The sequence below is a fragment of the Eutrigla gurnardus genome (genome assembly GCF_963514095.1).
Source record: "Eutrigla gurnardus genome assembly, chromosome: 11".
Taxonomy (NCBI): Eukaryota; Metazoa; Chordata; class Actinopteri; order Perciformes; family Triglidae; genus Eutrigla; species Eutrigla gurnardus.
The window spans coordinates 11,181,096-11,196,544 of record NC_139925.1 but is presented as its reverse complement, the minus strand read 5'-3'; the positions used below and the strand labels follow the sequence as shown (position 1 = coordinate 11,196,544).

General features: G+C 45.2%; 1 protein-coding gene across 4 annotated transcripts in view; it reads right to left on the bottom strand.

Moving 5' to 3' along the window:
* zmiz1a (zinc finger, MIZ-type containing 1a) overlaps positions 1-15,449 on the bottom strand; it is a 72,057-nt gene that overhangs the window by 8,228 nt on the left and 48,380 nt on the right. Inside the window, exons 5-7 of one of the 4 annotated variants that reach the window (XM_084021509.1) lie at positions 7,409-7,444; positions 1,586-1,721; positions 97-211 (exon numbers count right to left, since the gene is read on the bottom strand). In XM_084021509.1, the coding sequence (XP_083877635.1) occupies positions 97-211; positions 1,586-1,721; positions 7,409-7,444 (287 nt within the window). Of the gene's footprint in view, positions 1-96; positions 212-1,585; positions 1,722-7,408; positions 7,445-10,555; positions 10,989-11,152; positions 11,310-15,449 lie in introns of those variants that run through there. The other 3 variants (XM_084021512.1, XM_084021511.1, XM_084021510.1) reach the window with 3 other exon arrangements.

The window sequence follows — 15,449 nt, the reverse complement described above, 5'->3', positions numbered from 1 at the left end:
GGATGTCACAAATATAGGAAAATACAATTAGAAACCTTCTGAGTCATCGAATGTGTATCAGAAGTTACTGACTATGCTGTTCATGCATGGACATACATGGCTCTGTGATGTGTTGGTCACGCCCCACACCGTTGTAACCACCGACAGTGACCCAGGGGGCTGGTTGGTGTTTTGTTGCCAGGGGACTGAGTCATAGGGAAAGGACCCATCACTGGAAAGTAGAATAACACACAAACATGAGCCTGGTGTGACTTGAAAGGGCGAATAGTCAAACAGAGTTGCATATGTGTCCAGAAATGTAAATAAGTTGGGAATTCTTCTTGGCAAAATGTGAGGCAAATTTACGTTGTTTGGCGTACAATACAATAATTCACTGGAGTCGTTGAAAATTCTTTGGACATGGATAGGAAGAGTCGGAACGTCTGGCATTCAAATTTAAACAAATATTGTGGTGAAATATGAGAGTCTGTTACATATTATAAACAAGCTCAACGACAGGCGAGTGGAGTGGGAAGGAACTGCTGTTTTTGGAGAGCAGCATGTTGTCACTCAAATGTTAGCTCTTGAAATGGACAACTTGTTTAAATATTTCTTCACCGCATTATCCGAGGATCCCCAGCAGAGGCAAACAGGAAACTTTCTTTGAGAGAGGCATGAACAGACAACATTACTTCCTAGCTCTTGCCCCTGCATGTGTCTCTCCCCCCCCATAATCACCTCAGCTCCACTCAAAGTATTTCTGGCTCTTCTCTAAACAATGGAAATCCTCATTGGAATTCAAGATAATACCTTATTGAAGATTGACTCGCTATTGCAGTCTGTCTCTCGAAGATACTAAAGTAAACCTTCGTCTGCGTTTATTTATTAGTTTGGTGCAATTTGGGAAAATACACCTAGGAAAAAAAAAAATATGGACAAAATAAACTGATCAACGCTCCTCATTTCTACACCTAGAGCTCCCTATCTCCCTGCACACACAACATCCTCACCCAAAACACACCCTCATCTCATCTGTATGCACATTGTGTTGTGTTAACTGTTGTTCATTCACCGGTTTGGTGTGTAACGTTAAATCCTTAAAATAAAAAGAGGAGAAGAAAGTTGCCTGAAGAAAAAAAGTTGCACGTCAGCTGTCTGTAGCACTTTGTATCGCACAGTTTGTATTGATGTCTATTAAAAGACTTACGTCAGGCTGACACTTCTTATCTCACTACCGACCGCCTGCAGTAACAGAAACTAACAGATGGCACAGACATGCATGTACAGTATCAGTCTGAGTACCAACGGTTGCAATACAGAACAATGCAATTAAAAAGTATCAGATGACGTGTATCACAATCAATGGGGGACACTCCAAGCAAATGGGCAGAAATGGCAGGATTAACCGTATTTATTCATTTATTCACAGATGGAACTCCTCTTTTTACTCTTTTTAGGGGATGCATTAATACCCCAGGAAAACGTTTCACTGCAAAGATGGAAAAAAGGTGACCTTGAACTGATTGACAATCTGCGTTAACTGTAAGATAAGCACAGTCTTTATTCCTCTGACAGGCTGATGACGTCTCCGAGACTCCCCACTGACCTGTGTGTGAGGCCGGGCTTCATGCTGTTCATGCTGGGCTGCATGGGGACTTTTCCCTGCGGTTCGTTCTGCCTGCTCTTCTGGTGACGCAGCAGGAGGAGACGACCCAGCTCCTCGCACCACGACGACAGCAGGGCTGCGAGGGAAACACACAAGACATGCACGGGGCGCGTTAGTCTGCACTCGACACGCTCGTTTTGTTGCCTGCATGAACATGGGTGTGCACTGTGTATTCACGTGCATGTTGACAGGCCTACGTGTGAACGAGGAGACTACTGGATTTCCTCGTTCTCCTCTTCGCACTCTTAAATGTCATCCTTGAAAATGAAGAGATTTGCCCTGTCAGGTCTCTTAACAGAGCACTGGATCAGACGGCCTGCATCCACAGCCATCCAGCCTCGAGTTATTGCTTAAGCCTCCAGGGGGCAGCCTAACTCAATAAACCTTGCGTTGATTATGTTCCCGTGTGGATTTCACAACAGTTACATCACATCATTTTTACCTGCAGTGTTAAATATAAACAGAAATCTCTCCACAGCACAAAGGGCCTCCCAGTTTTTCCGCCACAGAGGGAGAGAAGGCTGAAACGGAGCGGGAGAGGCAGACGGAGACGGTGTGATTGGAGGTTATAGAGACCATGGAGGAAGTAAGAAAACTGTGATATCACTATCCCTCCACTTCCTCCAGTCATCACCATCGCTCCAATCTTCTCTACACTTTCTATTTCCTCTAATATCTGAAGGGACTACACAAGCCGCGCAGCATTCGCACCCTCTTCATGAAGACTAGAGATTTTTTTTTGGATCGTGCCAAAGATGTGCTAATTTTATTTTTGCCCCCCCTCAACGCCAATCAACTTGTCGTTCTTGAATCGATCAGTCGCGTGGCTTATATCGACACGCTGCCTCTTGATTGTGGAAAGTCGTCTCGACAGACAAACAAAAAGAGAGGTTACGACGTTCACTACTTGATTCAATTATTTAAGGTGCTATTTTTAGCCGTGTAGACCCAGATACGCCAGCTTTTAGGAAAGTGCTGTTGCCAGGTTTGGGCTTTTTGGAGAGTTTTTTGAAAATCTGAAGAAATCGTCTATGACATTGACATCGAATTGTGCAAATTTACAAGGCCACAAACAACAAAATGCCTGTCAAAGTGCCTTGTAAACGGAATGAGAATGAAAACATGGCTGTAAATGGGGGCAAAAAAAGAATTAATTGTTGTGATTTTGAAATCGAAAAACCTCGTTAGTGAGTGTGCGATATGATGCACCAAGTAGAAACTGCGTGAGCTAGCGATGCATCATGGTTTCTGAATGTTTAGTATCCGATCTGACAAGTTACGGCCTAAAAGGACGAGTAAATGAGGAAAGGAGAGACGGGAGGAAAGGAGTGAAGAACAGAGCGGAGCGGTAACATTCCCTTCTGGAGGGTGGAGAAGTCAAGCCTCCTAGTTAAAGAGGAATTATTCCACCCTGCCATTACAGGGAGCTTATCTCCCCACTAAATCACCACCTCTGCACCGAGGGACTGTCTCTTCATCTGGCAACCCACCCTTTAGACCTAAAGATCAGCTCCAAGCACAAGTGATGGAGTCGCTCTCAGAGGGAGAGAAAGACAGGAGAAAAGAGAGCAGTGGTGACTTATCATATCAACGTGGCCACGAGCCACGAAATCTCACAAGCTGCCGCGGCTAGCAGTGAGGAGCCCCCCCCCCCCCCCCCCCTGCTTTGGGCACCGTGCATATTTAGCGCGGTTTAGTCCGACGTTACGTGACCTTGTTTTCACCTCACAGTCCCTTGTGTTAAAACCCCTGCCAACACCATCACACACCCGCAACTGCGCTACCACACTCCTCTCGCTTCGTCTCTTAACTCTGCATTAAGTAGCCGTCGCACACACTCGGCACACCCACGTTACTCTCAGTCTTCTTTTCTTTCTAGTGTTGAAAACATGAAGTTCTATTGTGATCCGTCCGTCTACACTATTATTAATTAACATTCTGTTAACTTTGCTAATGGAGAACAAGAGGACGCCAAGAGCGCAGACGATGGAGCCAACAGGGGGGGAAAAAAGGAGACTATAAAGCAAGGTCTCTGTCTTGTTATACACCTCGTTTGTTTCTGCTCTTTCATCCTTTCCATTAATTCCCATTTAATTTACATTAGTGCCTTGTTGTTAAATCATACACTTTCTGCCGGAGGCTTTGAGCGACTACCGGGTGGAGATGAGCCAAGGTCAACGACTTAAAGGCTCTTTGTTAAAGCCTTATTCACTCTACGCTTCCTCCACACTTAAAAACACAGGGAAGTTTATACAATGCTGATTAAAACTATGCAGAATGCAAGAAAAAAAGGGGGAGATGATGACACATGATGCTAAGTCCAATTTCTATCACAAGATCCACAACATTGTAAAATAATGACTTTGCTTCATGATGAGCAAATTCTGCAACAGGAGAGATCAAAGCGATTGCTGGGGTTTGGGGGGGAAACAGCGTTTTTTCTTCTGAACTTTGGGCAGTTTTCTCTCTTATGCCTCTGCATGCAGCTTGAATGTTAAATGGTAAGTTTAGCCTGGGTCTGCCCAAACACTGGATATCCAGGGGATCAAGTAGCAGCTCTGCAGAACTGTCGACGTTACTTGATAAAGTGTTGACGCGACAGTTTACAGTTGGGTAAGAAAGCAGAGACTGTGGCTTCGCTGTGAAACATTAGGCTTATCGGGAGCTTGTGGTGTTGCCTTTATAGCTGTTAGTCTAATATTAACAGTGTGTTTTCTTCCTGAGTACTTACAAAAATCCAACAATAACAAAGTGTGAAACGACACTCCGTCTTTAAAGACATGGTTAGCATTATTCTACTATTATTTTCTTTGTTAACAACAACATTTGTGTCTGCAAATGATGGATATTACATCATACTTTACTCACACACGCCATCCCTCTTTGGGGATGTTTAACGGTGCATAGCCCTGCATTTTGCGAGAAGCCGCCGTTGATCCCGTTTAAATCCGATAATCGGGTTTATCTCGGCTAATTCATACTTTCAAACTGCAAGCGGAGACATCACAATGCAGGCAGTCAAACTTCTCCAGTGACTGATGACGGCACTCACACACCGCCCACACCTGAAGTTTTCACTGGATTCTCTCTAAGGGGTCACGACGCAGAGACCTCTACCTTAACAAGTGGTCTGATCTGTCGTCTCCCAGCAGAGCGAGCAGAACGACGACGCTGACCCTCCTCCGAACATCTCCGGCTCTTAGAAGCTGCGGCTTTTAATTGAGCTACGAGAGACATACGGTCCCTCCTCACTCAGGCTGTATTTAATGCTGTATGGCTGACTGATGGCAGAGGCCCTGGCTGGTTCTCACCTCACCTCAGCCCCTCTGGGAGCAGCAGCTGGGGAGAGTAGGCCCTGCTAACAGGCTGCAAGGCCCATTAACTAATGACAGAGTGTGTGTGTGTGTACAATTCCTCTTTTACAAGGAAACTCCACTGCTAATTACTATGAACTGTGATAGTGCGGTGTAAGGGCCTGCGATATCATTTGCCAGTTAAATCATGACAGATTGCTGTAATCCGATTCTACGACACTTAAAATGTGTGCACCCCAATAATAATTCAGTCAGCTGGACGATGGTGACCCCGCTTGATAAACACCCGATAGGATTTAAGTGTGAAGCCCTAGATGTGCCACATGTACGCGATAAATCAAGGTTGGAAAGGTGACTTGGACCCCCTCGCCTTCACGCGAGCTGCCGTGCCCTTCAGCAAGGTCGGCACTCAACTCTGCAGCGTCGTCGTGCCGAACACATCCCCAGGTGTGAATTTCTGATCAAAATGTGTCGTACGGCTAAACAGGGAAGCATCATTTTTAGTTTTACAGAGCGATTGGCCCATAGAGCAGAGAAGAGCTCGCTAAAATGGCCTCGTTTTGTGCCGGTGCATGTCAAATGCCGGCGATGAAGTGAGCGCCGCGCACTGAAATGGCAATTTGAGAGGGTGCAAACAGATTTTATTCTCCCCTGCACCCCATCAGTAATTTTGTGGCTCGTGACATTGTCTGTGTTAAAAGGGCAGCTTGCCGAGCACGGAGCACAGTGCAATTTTGGAATGCATAAAAAAGAAATAATCCAATCTCTGTCTTAGGGCAGACGCTGGTGTCCCAGACTATTTATATGACTTTGGCTGGAAAAGTGGCACAGGCACTCCAATGTGATGTTCAAATATTTTAAGTCGAACTAAGTGTGACACGAAAATCACTTGACAAACGTGTGTAATGTCTGTGTGTGTCTGTGTTTCTGCATTTCATTTGGGGAAACAAACACATGAAACACATTCCAGCCCACAGAAATTCAGAGCCGGATGCGTGCACCTGGTTCCTCTTAAGAATGACTCTGTACTTCCATATCATCATGATATGGCATCAGTGATATGTTACGGATATGATAGGCTTAGCTGTTTTGGTGTATTATTTAATTCATGTTTTAGGTGCTACATCCAAGAAGAGATGTTATTTGTGACTTTTGCAAGTTATTATAATTTGAATAACACAATAAATGGCATGGAGGAGGTTTGTTTTTTCAAGGGGGTGTCTTTATATAATAATATATTCACTGCGATCTTAGGATGTTACTGTGTGTGCTCAAAGTATAAACTTGAAATTTCAGTTACATACGGCTTACTCTTGGTTTGCACAAAAGCCTATTTAAGTTTGTCGTATTCTGCAAAAGCATTGTGCCAATTATGCAAGACTCAATAAGTCTTAATATAGATGCATGTTCCTGCAGGATACTGCACATCCTTACACCACCTCTGCTCCTGAAATTACCGAGAAAATCTGGCGGCTTTCGTGCCAAATTCTGATCACCAATGCTGGACACGCCAGGCTTTGATAGAGACATGAAACAGCGTGCATGCAGCTCTTCTGTTGTTTTGCTGACAACAACACAGACAAAGAGGAAATACTACATGAAAAAAAAATTACAATTTCTGAGCATGAACACTGCAGCACTAGACATAGAAGCCTTCTGAGACAATGTGTGGGATGATAACAGAGAAGCAATCCATAATAGATATCATAGGCAGAGGTCTGTAAAACACTGGCAGGTAGGTCTATGCTGTGTGGGTACAAAATATTATGCAAAAGACGAATATGGAGGGCAAATCAAATCCTAGGAAACAAAACAAAAAAAGTCATGCTTTTTTTTTTTTTTTTTTTTTTTTGCAGAAGTGTAATGGAAGCCATTTAAGCAGTCAATGATATCCCCCATCCTGCCCCATCTCTGTTCAGCCAACTTCTCCCATATCAAATGGGCTTTAGTCTCAACAGCTTAGAGGCAGAACAACACAAACATGCCCTGCAGAGAGACGGCTCTGAAATCACACTCAACCAAAACCAGGCCTTCAGTGGAACTAACTGTTCACACGGATCACAATATTCCAAATCTGAAAAGGCCTCCAACTTCAAATGTGTTATTTGAGTTATTTTAAATTTGATTAACTTTTTTAAACTAATATATATATATATATATATATATATATATATATATATATATATATATATATATATATATATATTTGTTGTCGTTTTTTCGCAATGATAAAACTGCGGTTTTCCTATCTGGCTGGTTCGAAAGAATTTCCTCCGCAACCTCTGGCAGAACACCAGACATGAGGACAGAGGGGGGAGAAGATGGATGGAAGGATGCTAGACAGAGGACAGGTGGAGATGGAGGGAGTGGGCAGATCCCCTCCTCCCCAGGATGTGTGTGGGTCACAAGCCAAAGAGATGCTGCAGCCCAGAAGGGAGGGTAGCTCTACCTGAGTCACTCTGACATCTCCTGCAGGTGCTGGTTTCTGTGGGGTTCAAATTACACATTTTTAAACGGGGCAGAGTCAGAAGAATCAGCATGAACACCAAACATAATGCAGTATGACGGCTGAATCTGGCTCAAGGTGCAAAATGTCGGGAGCTCAGTAGGGAAATGTGGGATCCTCGAGTCGCATGTGGCCAGGAAAAACAACAAACACAGTCTATTACATTTTTTATGTATCGTGGGGCGTTGCTAGTCCAACTGAGATTGATTGAGGCTCGCTGCAAAGATTAACATTTCTTAGCATAGTATTTATAGCATATTTAAATGGTCAGATACTCTCTCAAAAAAAAAAAGCTTGTTTGTCAAGTTTCTTGACATTAGAGCTGCAATTAACAAATATTTTCCACAACAGTGGTCACTTCAGTCTGACCAATAGTCCAAAACCCCAAGATATTCAGTTTACAATTATATAAAAGAAAAGAAAAGGAAACCATCAAAATATTTAGCCTTAAAAAAATAAATAAAATGGAAATAGCTGCTGATTTTCTTTCCATCGATTAATCGTTGCAGCTCGACTTGATGAGGTATTTTTGTATATCCTGTGACGCCGGTGATGTCGAGTGACATAACAGTTACTCAGCACTGCAGGTTTGCCTCGGGCACATTTCTTATGACAGGGGTTATGGCATTGACCCGTGGATTTGACCTACATCTTGTGCCGGGACATGAAATTCAGGTGGCCGGTGTATCTGCCTCAGATGGTCTGTGAGTCAGCAGCACGTCCTGCTTACAGTGCTACGCCCCGGGGTCACGGCCCTCCACATCTGTACCGGAGAACCGCCACAACACTCATAGTGATCCGACATATGATCACACACTCACTATCCAAGCACGGTTGTGCAATACATATGCAAAAGGAATGTTTAAATTAAAGGTGCACAGGTATGTGGACAAAACACACTACTATAAAAAAGGGGGAAAAGAAAAAAGTGAAATAAATACGGAAGGTGTGCGCTGGTGAGTAAACAAACACAGTGAGTGTCTGAGGTTTTGTGAAGATGTGCAAATAAGAGTGAAAGCGTCTCGCACGGTGAGAAACGGCATCAGAGAGACAGCGAGCTCTGCATAAACTGCTCTTATCAGCCACGCGCAGCTTCTCACCACTGGAGGGGAACTAGTAAATATCACATGCCTAATTATAAGCAGACACACTCCTTGTCTACTACTTCCACAATGTGTCTTTCACATCACACTGTTGTTCCTTCAATGAGGGTTAATCAAGAATTTCAGAGATTTCCTGCGGCTGCCGTTTCGTAATATCAAAACGGTGATTATAAAAAAGGGATGGCGTTTCCAGCTGTGGCCTATTTAGAGGTGAATTAGTGAGGGAAGAATTTCTTGAGGAGTGGCCGTGAGAGAATGTCAACACACCTTTGACTGGAGCACTAATGGAAGTGATTAACAACACTGATATGTTTCCTAAAACATATCCTCTAAGAATACTGTGCAGCCCTGGGGCGCCGAGAGCTCCACCCTCCCTGCTATCAATACCTGACATCAGTTAGTCCTACCGGAAATTCCTCTCTCGGCTCTCGAGCAACGACTCTAACAGCAACTTTACTTTGCCACTCGCGCTCAGCGGGAGGAGGGAGGGGATGGCGATGATTCACAGAAAAAGCAGAACAAAAAAAAAACGTAGGCCGCACAATGTGTATTTCAAAGTCAAATGTCACGAGTGAGTCACTAGACAGCCTGATGGGTAGTACTCTCACATGTGTGAAGACGAAGGCAACGCAAACACAGCTTTTAGAGCCGGAGAGAAAAGGATGAAGGCTCGAGAGGAAGAGCTGCTGCATGTGGCTGCGAGGTTGAGGATGCAGACGGTTTCAGTGGTTTACACCCTGCTCGGGCTAACAGGAAATGCTGTAGCTCCACGGCAGCTCACTGGAAATGTGATATAGTTTCCTACGTAGGTCAATGAAAGACCGTGTTGTAGTCTGTAGGAGCCATTAAGCTGTCAGTTTTAAGGTAGTACACCCTGCGGCGGTGTGATGTTTTTATTGCCTGACTGCCCTCGACTCACTCATGTGAAGTGTTGCTTCCCTTTGTGAAACACACATATGACAATAGCAGGTATTCTTAATACTTTTAAATGTTAATGTGAAGTGATTCAACTGCGTTGTGCTTCCATGACTACACTCCCCCTCATTCTCTCCTAGTGGACAGGCAGACAGACTCTGGCTCCAAGCACAGGTCAGCAACTTAAAAAAAGGTTCCACAGCGGAAAAGTGGGCCATCTTCTCCTTAGATAGAAACACATACAATGACGTCCATACACTTTTAACACAGACATGGAAACCTGCTCCTTTAGGCACCATAAATTAGGTGCCATAAATTGAAATCTAACGTCTTTAAAACAACAGAATGAGTACGTCATTTGCATATAGTGTAACGTCAAATAAACGAAACACAAACTCACAAGAATGTGTTTGTTCTTCAACGAACCAAAATCAATTATTTCCCCGACCCCGAAGCTTGACCTATAATCCCTTCACACAAAAACCCACCTTAAATCCCAAACGTAAACTCTTTTCATGCGCAGCCTTGCTACAAGACACGAAGGCCAAAACATAACCACGACCTCAACTGTAACCCCTTTTACCCACAAATCCCAGAACTACGTTCCACATATCAATGCATGCACAGGGCGCACGGACAAGAAAATCCCACTCAGAATAACCCTATGACAGAACAGCATGTAGGTCAACCTGTGGTCAGCTGATCTGCCCTGATCCCATCTTGTGTGAGCAGCCAGTGCTTTGGACTGCCGACGTACTACCACACCAGGCAGGCTAGAACGAAGCCTGTGTTATGTATGGCCTAAATAACAATCCCGACACACACACCGATGCGGTTCAAATGAAAAGTTTTGCCGTTATATATTATATTAATATTAATATTCTTTAAAGAGAAAACACATCTAATTGTATCTAAATCAACTGTTCACTTGGCCTCTGTTAACCCCTGATCCTGCCCCATGCACGCAAACACACACAAATGTGTCAAAACATAGCAGATAGCTTTGTGCAGAGAAGCACACGTGGACAGCAGCTACACACACACACACACACACACACACACACACACTTACCCAGAGCCAAGCAGAGTCCCTGTACATCTCATCTTATTCCCTTCATAGCGCAGAGAAAAGACCCAAGTGTCATAAATGCTCTTGTTCCCGCAGAGGCCAGTGGCAACTCTCAAAGCTTTTGCTGCTTCCAAGCCTCCTGCCTGCGCCTTATCACCCTCACTCCCAGAACATATCCCCTTATTCTGTTTACTCTTTCTTACTTCCTCTCCTGTCTGTCCGTCTCCCCTTCTTTTATTTTGCTCACTCTCTTTTCTCCTCCCTTGCTCTCTGATCTGTCTTTTCCCCTTGTCCAGCGTCTGCACAATGCACATCAATTATTCAGAGGCAGTCTCCCGGTTTCTCCAGCTTATCCAATCAGAGCGTGGGCTCCACACTAATGGGCTCCTGCTGTACCTGCTACCGGCTCCAACGCACTCTCGAGACTGCAGGGGGAAGGGAGGGAGAGTAGGAGGGGAAGGAGGGGGAAAAAAAAGACAGAGGGAGCAAAGGAGACAGCCGAGGAGGGAGGGAGGATGAGAGGAAGAGATAAAGACAACGAGCCGACGCAGACAAACAGGAGCAGTGATAGAGAAGGCAAGATATTCCAATGCTTCTCACCTCTGTCATGAGCTGCTGTTATTGATGTGCGCTGCCTTGTCTGTCGAGCACTTTTGCTGCCCTGTTTTCTCTAAGCTGCCGTCACACACTTAAGACACACAGAAAATACACGTGCACACACACGCACAATCTGATAAAGTGACTGCCATTTGTCAGGAAGGGCAAAAAAAAAAAAGAGGAAACAACAACAACGAAAAAAAAAAAAGAAGATCTGCAAACTCAGATTGCAAACTTGCATAAATGGGCGGAGCTTAGTAAGCAGATGGGCTGGAAGCCAAATGCACGAGAGAGGAAGTGGGAGAAGTAGAAAGCAATAGATCTAGATATCAATCTATTAAGGCAAACAAATGGTAAACGATCAGCCCTATCGGAGGAGGGGATGCCTGCCTAAGCTGACAACTTCCCCTCGTCTTCATCGGAGGCCACTCTGTAAATCCGACTAACAAGACACATCAGAGACCTCGCAGAACATCTGAGTGCGGCTGAATTAAAGAAGAGGCAGGACGCGGGTGAATCCGAGTTCATCGTTGTCTCCGCCCGCCCCCGACATAACCCAACACGCCGAACTAACATATCTGGATGAATGAACAGGAAAGACCTACGCTGTCATTCTCTTCTCACCCTCCTCACCTAAATGTCCCCGAGATCGGGGAAAGCCCAGTGGCCTCGTGACGGCGGCGGGAAGTATGCTTTTGTGACACAAACACTCAGACATCAACGGGTTTCACAAATGCAGTATTGAAACGCACCCACAACAGAGCCATTGTTGGACAGAAATATGACTTGAAAAGGGACTATCTAAATCCCCTGGGGGGGGGAGGGGAGGCGATGTTTGAGGAGGGGGAGGGGTGGGGGAGTCCTGAGGTGTGGGTGTCAGATCAGTCAACCCAGAACAAAAGGCGGATTTAAATCATTTGCTCATCCAGTTTTGACGAGAACAAAGTCTTCTGTGTTTTGGGTGCGATTCCACCGCCGGCTCAGCTGGGATATTACCAAAAATGAATCTACTTGCATCTGTGTAAACCAAACCAATTAAGTAGCGTGTGATAGAGGACCCAATCAGCCGGAAGCAGTGCATGCAGCCAACCCTAATAAGTGTTTCCCCCATGAGCTTTATTCCTATAAACTTAATAGTGAAGTTCTGAGGATAGTTTTGGGTTGCAAAGAGGTTTCATCATCTAAGGCGAACCGCTGGAGAGTGTCAGAGGAGAAGCCCGTCTGCTAAAAATACAACGCTCGTTTCCTGTTAATAATTCAGCGTGCCGCTCTTACTCAGCAGTAATTAAATATAAAAGTCTGTAAGGTTGATTGGGTCAGTAACAAAAACGGGTGCTCACACCTTCCTCTGGTTCTACACACGCAGCTCAAAGGTGGAAAGAAAGACGGGGGTGAGAAAATCAATTCAAGTGAAGGTAAATTGAGACAGATAAGTGGAAGACATGTCAGAATGTTGTAGACCACGAGGTGAGGTGTGTGTGTGTGTACAGGCACTCACACTGTGCAACAAGTTCACACAAAGTCTAATAGGAGTCCTTATTTTCAGTTGAATTATGGGAGTGTGTTTGTGAGCTGTGTACAGTGTGTGTGCGTGTGTGTGTGTGTACATTGAGTGAGTTACAGCCACACCCTGGAAGTTTTCTGTCACTGTTGACACAGCAGAGTGTCTGTTATCCTGAGATCACGCTCTGCTGACGGACCGACCGGTGACGATCACGCAGTTCTGCCGGCACTATTTCTTGTTAATGTCAGATGGAAACAAAGCTAAACTCATATGATTTTCATCATATTTCCCTTCTTAGTTTTTTCCCTTCTTCATCCACACACTTCACACATTCTTCATCAGGCGAAGAAGAGAAAGTAAAAAACATCAAACACAGTAATCACTTGTGTGATTAAAACAAATATATATCCCCTGCTCTTTGACCGGTGATAAGCGTTCACGTGACGCCGGCATAAATGATTGAATCGGTATTTTCTCTGAGCGAGACGGATGAACAACAAGCAGAAACCTGACTTAAACATTACAGTAGGTTTCTAAGAAAACATAGCGATCATTCCAGGGAGCAGCTCCCTTTAATCCGGAGCGTGTCGAGTCATGTTGAAAATCATAATACACAAAACTGAGTCACACATAAGCTTTTATTTTCATCTATTTAAAGCTTAACGGGGGGGGACAACGTCGCCAAGAAGACGAGGCAAGAGAGTTGACGTAAAGAAAAGAGAACAAACCGTTGGGAGCTTGGTGACAAGAGTGGCAGATTCAGTGAGGAAGGAAATGGTAAAACCCTTAATAGATTACGGGCCTAATCTGATTTGGTGTCTGCTGAACTTCACGGTAGCCCAACAGCACAGCGTCTATTAGGGATTTGTGTGTTTGTAGGGCAGCAGCACACCTATTATCTAATGCATCTCTCAGCTGGAAGTTTCCTGAGCAGACCACAGATTAAAACGAGGAAAACGGCAACAACAACAAAAGAGATGGATTATAAAAACGCTGCATTTGGCAAAGAGGCAGCATTCATCGCGTGTGACTCCACAGATACCAAAAACCTCGAAGACGCCGTTTCCGGAGAGCGAGACGAACAAGTGTTCGCCACTAGGATGCCAACAGCGTTAGAGTTAACAGTGCTAATGCTAGCTCGCCTAACAGCAGATGAGTCTCTTCACCGGCTGATTCCAGATTAGAGCTACACGCTAATCCCTAAGGCTTCACTGCAGGGTGACAATCTCCAGACAGCTCGTAGGCAGCAATCTGCCGTTGCTGAAAAATCTCTCCCATGCTCTCGACGGGTCTCACGGGGCAGCAGTTTACATCGGGAGAAGTGCAACTTTACGCATTTTTAAAGAAGCAAATGATAAACAAGACTATAAATGCAAGATGGAGTTTTTTTTTTTACCGTTGATCCTCTGGTAGTCTCTCTAATTACTTTCTGGAAGGCATACATTATTTTGCTTCGTGGCACATTTCTAGTTAAGTGTTTGCTTAATCGCCTGGTATTTGCACACGCTCTGCAGCAATGAGAGCCTTTAGTACTTGAAGTGAGAAGTATACACAATGTCTATTTAACTTTGCTACAACGCGAGTTGTCAAACTGTAGGGGGGAAAAAAAAAAAGTAGGGCAGCAATGATTGCTTTATCAATTTCCTCTTTAACTGATGCTCTGAAAGAAAGCATCAGCGTGATTGATCTGCAGCCTTAAGAGTCTGCCTCTTCCCCCCCCAAAGGAGCCCGCAGAGAGCATCCCAGACTGCTTGGCCCTCGTCTGGGCTCTCAGGTGTCAGATTCGCGGCCCTCTGTCGCCATGCAGGCTGTCAGGAGATTGTGCTGGGGCTGCACAATTAAACACACATTCATGCATGTGCAGACACACACACACACACACACACACACACAAAGACAGTAAAAATATAACCGTACAGACGGATCGAACAGAACAGTAAAAACCAAAATGCTTCTCTGCATCCTCGTTTATTATGAGTGCATGCATGTCTCTCAGAGTTCAAGTGTGCATCACGTCCTCCCAGTCGCCCTCACGTCTGCTTTCTCAGACAGACGTCCTTGTGAGGGACATAAGACGGATGCTCAGTGGGTAAGATCTGCCCTGAGTCACATCTGCCTCCCACCCTGGCAGCCTGCCTGCCTGCCTGGTTTGATGACTGGCCGCATCATATCTCCCATCCCACCCCCCCTAACTCCCCTCCATCCCCAACCCGCATAATTACACTACAGTTCCCATTTGTCCACTGTGCATAAACAGCTCTTTCCTGAAACCCAGTGCTGTTTTCTATTAGATCCCAGAACCATCAGCAGGCCTGAGGATGATTCCGACTGTCAGCCGGGGCCCAGACGGCCGGCCAGTCCGAGGCCGAGCCTGGACAACAATCACATTATCCCAACACAGGAACACAGACGGAGAGAGAGAGAGAAACACAGCAATCAATATTGCACACTGACGTCTGTCTGACCACTTCAGTTCCTTCCCCCGCAAGATGCTTCCCCACCACAGCTGAAAGAGGACACATCTGAGCACAAAGCGGCAGAAAACGGAGACGTTTCTGCCTCCTGCATATTCAGTCGCAGCTTGCACTGCAGCTTGCATGAGGAACTACGAGATACGATTTCAGGAGCGTCACCGTCGCCGCAGTTACGAAACGGTGACACATTGGCCTTGTCAGATCAAAAAACATAGAAATCAGACAGTTTAATCAAAAACGTTCGCTCTCACCACCGCCACTTACGCAACTGCCGAAACGGGTTTGTCTGTGTTCTGACTGGCTGGCTACAGCTTCGTCAGGC